General features: G+C 37.2%; 1 protein-coding gene across 1 annotated transcript in view; it reads left to right on the top strand.

The window, feature by feature from the left end:
• rxfp1 (relaxin family peptide receptor 1) overlaps positions 1 to 11085 on the top strand; it is a 60598-nt gene that overhangs the window by 27380 nt on the left and 22133 nt on the right. The window contains exon 3 of the mRNA XM_035668874.1: positions 7632 to 7715. Within this exon, the coding sequence (XP_035524767.1) occupies positions 7632 to 7715 (84 nt within the window). The remainder of the gene's footprint in view (positions 1 to 7631; positions 7716 to 11085) is intronic.

Genomic DNA, 11085 nt, shown 5'->3' with positions numbered 1-11085 from the left:
GTGGATTGGATTGGATTGGATTTTCACTTAATTGATGTTGCACTGTCCTGTCTAAACACGAAATGCATCACATTAAGGAGGTAATGATACCATCTTACGGGAGCTTTAACGGCTCGCCGGTGAGCTCAGTGACTCTTCAAGGTGTAAACAACCTACTGAGGATTAAATGGAATCCCTCTGGCAGTCTCCTCTTTACTGATTTAGTACTTCAAAACATGACCGAGAATCCTCTTGGAGACTGAATCCTAATTATATATTTCAAGTTCTGACAGAACCAGGATAACGGAGACAAAACATAAGAGGATGACTGATGTAAATTGAGTGAAGAGCAAGTCAGAAGGGGCAACAAGGGAAAATTTATTTTCAGGTTAAAAAGCTCACCAACCAGTCGTGTATCATGCATTCCCTGGCTCCTGGCTTCTGGCTCCTGGCATCCTGCCAGTAAGTTCAGTAACGAGCAAATGTGCAACTATCTGAAATTAACAACTGTCTTGTTCAAATACAATAAAAAAAAACATCACTCCTAAATATAAGGTGAGATACTTTTTGAAAAAAAAAAATTACCCTAAAGAAGGTTTTGAACACAATAGTGACGTATCATCTTTTAATTTAATATGGTGGACTTGTCACTCCCATCGTCGTCAAATACTGCAGCTTGTTCAGTGGCCCTCCACCTCACAATATGACACTAGGTAACAGCAGGGTTATTTCTGGCAAATACATGTCCAGAAATAACGCAAGAGGTGTACCTACAAACGACAACATGAGCGGTGAGAGTGAACAAAAACAGCGAAGTTGCCGGGCAACTAAACTTACCATGAAGCACACTCAGGTGATCATTCTCTGTAGGTTAGTAGGTTACTCTGCTTTTTTATTGGCCTTTTGATGTACACAAAATAATATGTGTGCTTATGAACCAATTATGTCAGGCTGCACGAATATTTAAAACAATTTATTTAATGATAAATATTAAAAACTGTTATGCTGCTAGGAAAATATTTATGTGTACTTATTTTTGCCCCGGTTTGATCTCTAAATACAACATTCGCTGCACGTTGTGGTGGTGCTGCACTGGATTGAGTGATATGGTAAGGTGATTTGTGTTTCTTGGACTAAATAACACATCATCAGTGTGTCAGTCAGAACTAGAATAGAAACCATAAAGGAAGCAAGTTTTGAATTAAACCAGCATGCAATTTGTTACAAGGTGTTACCTGTTGGGTTCTGTGAAACCAAACGCCAACTTGAATAATGCACACTGCTCTCACTATAGTTATAAAGCTCCATCATAGTTCCATCATAGCTGCCATTAATTCAACCTTACAATCAAGAAGCAAAGTCAAGCGAAGAGTCATAAATGACAACACCAATCGATATGAAAATCAATACTAGGTCCAGAGAGCTATGATATCATGATCAAACACGGAACATTAAAGGGAGAGGTGCTTCAAAAACATCATCCATAATCAGGACATAGTTGAGGCCAATTAGTCACGTTAGAAAATCCTACATGATCAAAAACAGACCCAGCGGGGCAGGAAAAAGGAAGTAACATGACATAACCAATCAATAGCATACCCAATCATGAATCCTTAGCTGTTTCTTATTCCAGGCTTGTGGTTTCATAGAGGGAAAAAGGTCACAGCTTATGCCAAATTACACACTCCTTTAAAGAATTTATCAGCTGCGCTTTTAAAACATTGATAATTCTAATAGTGATGGGGAGTGTCTCAGCAAGGCATGTACAGCTCCAGAGATGAAAGAGATGATATGCAGAATCATTGGCAACATTGCTAAACAATGTTTCCCACTCAGTAATGTGCTTTTGGACATAGCTTTGAACAGAGATTCTATTGGCCTGGTCTCTGCATATTGAATACATTTTCACTCTGTGTCATTAACTATCTTGGTATCTCTCACTTTGCTCAGTGTTTAAAACTTGTGTGTTCTATATCCAAACACACTCACATTCATGGGAGGCTTATCAATTAGGTCCAGGAGCGCTGTTTTTTTCATCATAGCTTCTTTTATCACAGCTGATGGAGTCATAGCATCTGTGCTTTGTGAGATTTGCATTTCATACCCAAACAGTGGCTAATGTGTAAGAGACCTCCCGCTGCCTTTGAAGTACTTCTGCCCACAGAATTGCAAACGGCCAAACATTAAATGTACAGTCAATGACATAGGGAGGGCACGCTTTCACTCAGTGGCTTTGATCACAAACCTCAGCAAATTGTTTAACATGGCTGCATATGTATGTGCCGATGGTGAGTACTGTACATGAACAGGTTCACAGATCAGTATGTGGCCTATAGTACTAAAGTATATATTGGCTGGATGGAATTATAGAAAATGAATAGGAATAATATTTACCATGTTCGCCATCTTAGTTTTTCATGTTAGCATGCTTAGATTTTCTAATCTTAAGTACAGCTGAGTTAGTTTTGCAGGTTTTTGTCATAAAACAAAGTACTTAAAATGAAAGTATGACCTGATGATGGCACTAGATGAAAGGTCAGGAGAGTTAATACGAGTAATCAAATGTGGACCATGAAAGCCTGCACCAAATGACATCCAACAGTTGAATGTTAAAATATTTCAATAAAAAACAAAAACTGTAAACTTTGTGGTGTCAGTCCGTCTTTGTAGATGCTGAGGTATTTCATTGAATAAGTGAAAACTTATACATTAAATGTACAGTGGTGGATGACTTGCTGGTGGCACCAGAGGAAAAGTCAGGGGAACAACTAAAAAGCTGGGTTTTGTTATATATCTGAAGCAACATTTTATAAACTAACCAATAAGTGATGAAATATTTGCCAACAGACACTGCCATCCCGAGAGCCACGCCGCTTGCATGGCAAAACAATAATACTGCTACTAAAGGCTCCTACAGCTACTCAGCATGGAGGTCCAAATCCCCAACCCAAGATTATATGCATGTCCATGCTTTAGAGGTACCCTGGGGAGTTTTCATTATAAACAAAAACAGCTTTAATTACATTTACCAGTGAACGCATTATGTGTATCCTCAAGACCAAACAAACAAAACATACAAAATCTGTTTTATACCCCATTAAACATTTGAAAAGCCTTTCTTTGTTTATTTTGAATCATGCTTTGTTTACAACAGTGGTATTCTTCTCATTTTCCTCTTTCATTGGCTAATTGCTATCCTTTTATTGCCACCGACTGCTACTACCGTTTTTGAATCGAGATTGTGGAATATGTGCATAGTTGTGTGTGTGTTCATTTGAAGACGCACACAATAAAGGGACTCATCAAGGGAACATCAAAACGTTGCTCTATGTAACTCAGCCTAATCACTAGACTAGGGTTTTGGGTTGTTCTGTGATTCGTAATAATCATAGACGCATCTGTGTTAGTAAGTATGTAAGTAAGCAAATTTGCCTTTGTCGAGAAATTCCATAGTAAATAACCCAAACACAAAGAGGCCATCTGATAAATTATTCCAGTGTGAATCAGCATCTCACTAATTTTGGGGGCTTTTTTGTTTTTTTAACAGGCCACAGTGCAAATAAGAGCTTCAATAGCATTTTGGCTGCATATTCAAGAGGCTCCTCCAGCGACTCAGCATGGAGATCCATTTGGAAAAGGACCAAGTTCCAATTAGTACGTCATTAAATTTCACTGAAACAGACTTTGTTTATTTCTTACAAATGCAGCACATGGCAGAATTGGGTGATGAAGCCTAAAATCACCCAAGGTCCCCAGGTAATTCTACTTTAAGGGGCGGGGCTTACAAGCAGGTCAATCCGGGTCCAGTATATGTAATTTATACATATGCAATGTAGAAACATGAATGCCACCAGAGCACATACACTGAGAATGGACAGTGAAGTAAGAGATATCTTGTGTGCAGCAGGAAAACTGAAAATCTGCATATTCATAGATTATTTATAGAAGGACTAGATGAGTTTTTAAGGATTTCTGGGGGGAAAATTGTTTTTCTTTTTTGCAACATATCAGACACACATTATTGTTCCAATACTATTTATATATATGTCTTGAAACATGTATGGAAGGGATCTCTAAACATGTGCTATTGGTCACCATTTTACTACAATTTACTCAGGTTAAAAAGATTAATTGAATGTTCTGTAGACAACAACATATAACAATATATGTGTTCGACACATCAGACACAAAACTGTAGCATGATTGTAATGTGATATGTTACACGTACCAACCTAAGACTGGCCTGTTATCATAGAGCTAATGGACCCCTCTCATGATGACAGGCTGATTTGGACTCTTGGGTGACTGCAGCGTAGAATTCAGGTCATTCACGTCATGTCAGTGACTTCTGTCCCAATTTTATTGCCTTCCCTCTGCATTTTCCTGCCCTTCTGTATCTATGCTTCATGTTGTGCTATTTTCTTGTTCAAAAATCTTCTAAAAACAGCATCAAGTAATGTATTTTCAGGGATGTTTGTGTAGTCAAGAAATATTACATTATTGCTAAAGTCACACCAAACTCCACTCTACACATTAACCTGGTTTTCAAAAACAGAAACCTCAAGCACTGTTCACAAACATGTTGAATGTCAATGCAGACAAAAGGCATTGTCAGTCAAACGATATTGATTTTAAAGGCCCAGTCCTTGATTGGTGCAGAGAACACGTTCCACTCCATGGTCACCTTGAGTTCACATGATCGCATTCCAACTACACCCTATGTAATTTATTGTAAGTTGATAGTATTGAATGTGGACCATATGAACTTCACTGTGTGGGCACATTTGGCATGCAGATTGTGTGTGAGATTGACTATTAGTGGGAAGGAACTTGGTCTCTAATGTCTGTGTCTTAAAATCAATGTTCTCTCATTAAGCCTTATTTCACGTGAATGTTGGGGTGATTTCTTTGCATTTCAACATGAGCACTGAATCTTGACTGTAGGATATGAAACTTAATGATTGAAATAATCAATTAAATAATTAATACACATATCTCCAATGCAGAGTTATTCATCCAATTAGTGGTGTGATGGTGTGATTATGTGTGATTTAGTGATTGATTCTTACCCACAAAAAAATGCTCACACATTATTATACACATTATTTCCACCATATATGTATGATAGTAATACATATTATAGAATAGCATAGGCTATGTATTTATAAAGGATAAAATAACAGTTATCTGAGAAACAGCAGTGACTTAAGGATTCATTTCTGGCTGCAGTTTCAAGTTACCGGAAAGCACAAGGGTTTTAAGAACAGTGATGGATAGTTGGAAAATCTGAACTTAGATGTGTGGTGAGTGAGTCTGCCAGAGCACGATGAAGGGTTTTTACAGGAGTTTTGTCTGACCACCTCAAACGCTGCAGCAGAGCCCCCACAGGGATTGAAGTGGAATCTGAGTCACTTTATTGTCCTGGCAGCAGCACACCTCAAATAAATTTAAATAGTTTTTTGTATGCAAAGTGTTGTTCTCAAAAAGCTTGCATAGTTCTTGTACAGTTCGGATCAAGGGTCTGACAGGTAAGAAAAGAAATACTTTAAGTCAATTACTCAACATTTGAATAAATATTTTAAGTAAGTACTTTTTCAGTCAGAAACTCCAAACGTCATCCAAGTTGAGGTGAGGATTTGCTGCTTTCATCTGTGTTATATTATTGAGTATCTTTGGGAAATGGCCTGTTAGACAAAACAGACATATAAAGTTCAGTGTGAAAGTTCATCCTTCATCTTGGAAACAGAAATGATCTTACCTCAAGGTCTGTTTGAAAGCTTTCAACCATATCTCACAGTCTGCTTCCTCAGCATATGGTGCTTGCTATAATCATGTCTACAAAGTTGGCAAAGCGTGGGCAGCACATTAGCATAGCAGCAGCAGCTTCAGTGCTCCCTTTGTATCTACAGAGGATGTGTTCAGACACAGTACACGTGTAGGTCGCCCATATTTAGTACAGTTTTTTGCCCTGATTCCAAAATAAGACAATATTCCTACTAAACTGTTTTTAGTAGTTATTCCTACTTTTCCTACATATTTAATGAAAATTAATATTCCAATAATATTCCTGTATACATGTAGTTGTGCATAGTCCTCTTAACATAACTGTTACTGATGTACTGTACATACTACTGGAGGAATTTCCCTCCTTTTCCTTCCTTTAACCTCCTTTTCAAACTGCAGTCATATTGGTCCCGTAGTGAAAGTGGAACGACTGGAGAAGCTTGAGTCATTTTGCCTCTTTTCGTCAAACGTTTTCCACCGGTGGCAAACATTGCGGACACAGCCTCCCTCTTTTCACTCATTCAGCCACGTTCTTAAAAAGGTTGCCATTGCGATATTTGCACATATCCAAAAATCTGTATCAAAGTCTTTCATAATGTTTAAAAGTAGTGCCTCTCCTTCCAAACAGAAATGTGGGCTTTTGTTTTGTACAGGCACCTTTACTCCACCTATGCAAACTGATGGCTAGTTGGTTTGTTTACATCGCCCAGAGCTGACCATAAACAGGCAAGAGGCTGTGTGTCACAAACTGTGGTCCCCAAATGAAATGCATAATCCGAATACACGCCCAAAGAATGCTCCTAAAACCTAAATAATATTGGCATATCCCATGTGTCCTAATCAGAAAATGCTCCACTCGGAATAAGTTCTTTATTGGGACAAACTGTGCCTTCTTTTAAGAAACAGAACACTGGCTTGATATTTTCAGTGTTGGAGAAAAAAAGCTAATTATTACTCAGAAATGTGATCAACGCTATTATTATTACCATTTGTGTGTTTGTACCAGTTGACCTGGCACTTAACTTAACTTAGCAAACATTTAACTGAGATGTCCTAGGTTACATATCAGATGGTAAACCAACAATAGTTGTATTGTATAGTTAATGAGAGCACAAAATGTGACCTGTCACATAAAAATATATTGGGGGAAGAGGGAGAGCTGTTAGGAAGTAATTAAAGATGGATGTTGTTGTCAGCCTCTCATTTCATGCCACTGCAAAGCTAGTGGTAGAGTCACCACTTTCATCGGATACCATTATTTTTTTAGCACCTGTTTGGTCATTTTTTGCCTCCAAAGATATTGTGATTTGGCACTGCTAATGTTTTGTGAAAAGTTCATTTTGGTATGAATTTGAAAGTGAGTTCCAACTCTTATTTCAAATGCAAAGTCCTAAAATCAGCATTATAGATTTGATTGTGTGGGACCCACCTACAAAATTTTAAAAAATCCTGTATGTCACACTGATGCATTTTTTTTTTTTTAAAAAGGTTAAAAGGACATTTAATTTAAATTTTTAATGGTACATAAGTAGGGTCTGTTCTACATTAGATTAATGTGTGATTCTAACCAATACCATTGGCCACAACTGGTCGCACTGTGCACAAGGCCAATCCTTTTTTATTATTATTAAATATCTACAGCCATATAGAGCAGCAAAAAATGACCTTGATCTCACCTACAGCAAGGCATATGCATCTTTGTATCACAAAAGAGCGAGGAGGGAGAGGAACTGTGTGCTGTGTGCCCCGTGGGCTGACAGAATGGTACATTTGAACGATTTCAAATTATACTGAACTATAAAGAAATTTCTGAGGGACAAATGATGGGTTGTGATCTCTTTCTTTGTCTGTCTCATTTTCTTTTCCAGGAGATAATAATGGATGGCCCCATCTTTTCGACAAGTATTTTGGAATGCCAAGCTATAACACTGGGACCAAGTCCAATGTGTGCTGTAAGTACTGATATTTTGTTATTAACTGCATATTTACACGTGTTTTGGGTTAATTTGTGCTCATATGCATGCATGCCGAAAATAACCTCGGCAGTGATGTAGTTTTTCTGGATTTTCCTTTTTTGGTTGTCCTTTAGGGCATCAAATAGAAAGCCATACATGGTTGAATCACTGCTGTGTTACGGTTTGTTCTATGAAACAAAACTGGTTGGCAGTGTGTTTAATCACGATCTGCAGTTGCAGTTCAGTTGGGTGCATAATGGCATGCAGTTGTGAGTGGGAAGCCGGTGAAAGTTCATTTCACAGTGACTCTGACTGGTTGGTTGGAATGACTTTGTGGAGGTGGGATGGGGTCTGGAGGGGGATAACGTGAACTTGATGCATTGTGCCCTCCTCATGAAGCGTCTCCCTGCCGTAAAGATATTCAACAAAACACAATGAAAGGGTAACGAGTTAGAAAATGCAGACAATTATATTTACAAATGCTTTGATGTTAATTATTCTAGATTTGGGTTTTTTACAATTTCTTGACATGAATAGATCAAGACTAGCAGCCACCATGGTAAACATGTATTTATTGAACAATGCCAAAAACTCAAAATTCAATGTACAGTTCCATTGCAATAAGGATATGTATTTACATCTTCTGGTTCTTTAAAGTGAAATTACTTTTTAACTAACCCTTTCAGGCTCAACCCATCTCATTTAATAGCAAACATCTTTGGTGTTACACCACAGAGGTAATTCATCACCCATATTGCATCAAGTATACATCAGAACCAGAATCGGAATGACTTTTAGTGGCCAGGTATGTGGACACATACAAGGAATCTGACTGAATTTGTCTAGCCCAACAAAATAGACATAAACTATGTACAGTTACACATATATATATATAAACAAACAAAGACAATAGTGGTGCAGAGTGCAAAGGATGCTGAAATAAGTATTATGTACATGAGGTAAGTGGCTATGACCGTATATACAGTGTATGCAGTATATACTGTCATATACACCTCATCCATCACAATGATATCAAGTTACAAATGTTTGACAAGGCAGGAGGAGATTTTTCTTTTCTGTTCTTTTCTGCTTATTAAGAAGGCAACTCTAAAAAAAAAGCTCAGCTTCCCTACTTGTCAAATCTATTTTTTCCTCTGTAGATTACAATGTTTAAGTTATATGAAGTGTTGTCAATTAGAGCCCACCTTCTAGCAATCATAACCTAGTCAATCCAAACCAACCGACATTCGTGGCTGGGTTATGGTAGAAAAGAAGCAATTCGTAGAATGTGTCCAAAGCAGTTTAACCATCCCACAAGTAGTTCTGATTAAACATCTACTATTTAACCAAGATAGAGAAAAAATAACAAATGTGATCTTAAAATAAAAAAGAACATGAGCAAAAACAAATTTGCAAAAGCTTCAATAATGCTCGCTGCTGACTTGCTGATGTTTACCCGCTGCACCGTGCCACCAGTTCTTCACTTCAGAGAGCACAAAAGAGTCAATGAAGTTCTACTCTTTCTAAAGATAAAAGAATTCAGCTGCATAGTCAGATGCTTAGAAAGGACAGACAATATAATAAGTAGTGGGATGGATATAAATATAAAATACTCAATTTTAAAAAGAAAAGTGATAAAAAAATGCATTACATTCATAAATAGTAAGCTCATCATAGTTTCCAAGGGAGAAATGCCATTACTTTTTTTAAATTAGAAAAGCCAAATGTATATATTATACCCCACACAATGAACAGTGCAAATTGGGTTTGGATGAAAAAATTTTTACACCAAAGTCATGCATGTAAACAAACCCGTTTTATTCAGCTTTCCCATTAATCAGGTATTCTCTCGGCTTGTTTAGAAAGTTAAATGTGTCCTGCAGTTTGTCAGACTTGATCTATGTTAAGATGAATAATGCATGCATGGCCTAATTGTTGGCATAATTATACTTTTAATTTGCCATCTGCACTAAATTACAAAGTCCCAAACATGAAAAATCAAACAAGTCAGAGGAAATCAATTTGTCAAGTTTCATTTTAAGCCATGACATCAAGTTTTGTTTAAAAATTTGTTTAAAGCGCCTTTTTCAGCTCATTCTTCTTGACTCTACTTATGTGACCGTAGTTTGAAAGCTAACATCCATGCTGCATTCACTGAGAATCTATACCTCTGAATGTGTACACAAAAAACACACCCACACATTTTTATTTCCAAAAATAAAACCCAGCAGGTTTGCCTGGTGTTCTACCTAAAGATAAATGATCAAAGATTGTGTCCACCAAAATGATTGTTATTAGCAACCATAGGCAGCTTTGGGTAGGGAGACAGTGTTTCTCCTTTAATATTGCATGTATCTCCATATATCAATGATCTGCACAATGTTCAAGTGTTCTCTGTCATAACAGTACATTTTTCCTCGAATACCTAGAAGCAATGGGATTTAAATTTTATTTGATTTGGCCTTTTAGTTAAGTTATTATTAGATGTGCAGAATGTTAGCTTTGGCCAGTAAAACCAAGCTAGACAGGGAAATGTGGAGAGGTAGCACAACAAGACCCTAATTCATCTATAGGTATAGGCCTGGTTTCAGGAGGATCCAGATGGGAAACCATCTTCAAAGCTGATTTATAGTGGTCTTTCACTTGCACTTAATCTGGCCACACACATGGAAACTCGCGCAAATCGTGAAAGGCCTATCTAGAGCCAGTGTTAGTTTGTCAGTACTGGGTTACTGTATAAACATGGCAGTTTAACATAGTGGACTATATAATAGGACCTGCTACCTGTAGATAAAAGCTGCTTATTGTAAAATAACAATGTTCAGGTTATGATACACAAATAAAAACATTCCTATCAACTATAACTTTCTGCCAATAGATCATCCTAAATATTACACACTGGACCTTTTAAGTTGTGTTAAATGATTCACAATGCCAACTCATGCATTCCTCCTTAATAGTTGCCGGGAGCTGCCTGTAGCTGTCAGTAGCCTTTGAGCAGTACAGTGAATTAAATAATCATATAGCTAGCTAACGTTAATTAGTAAAGATGAAAAGGCAGCAAAACATCCTTTCATTCATCATTCACTCTTCTAATGGTTTGCGATACATTTTCAAAAAAACATTACCAAGTCAACCTGTTAAACTTGTTTTAGGAAACTCTCTAAACGCTATAGTACTTTTTCCCCTGTTTATCAGCCTTTATCAAGCTTAAGCATCCATAAATATGTCAGATACAGGGTTGTATTTATATGTCAGTACATTTTGTATCGTTCATACAAATAGATGTTGCTATTTTGATAACCTTGATATGCTTTCCTTCCTCTTCTGGTAATGACATGCATTATTGTAATTAATTCCATGAAGA

The sequence above is a fragment of the Morone saxatilis genome, unplaced genomic scaffold (assembly GCF_004916995.1).
Source record: "Morone saxatilis isolate NCDOM2014 unplaced genomic scaffold, NCSU_SB_2.0 Contig22, whole genome shotgun sequence".
NCBI classification, from domain to species: domain Eukaryota; kingdom Metazoa; phylum Chordata; class Actinopteri; family Moronidae; genus Morone; species Morone saxatilis.
The sequence above is the reverse complement of the archived record's forward strand: the minus strand, read 5'-3'. Positions and strand labels throughout refer to the sequence as shown.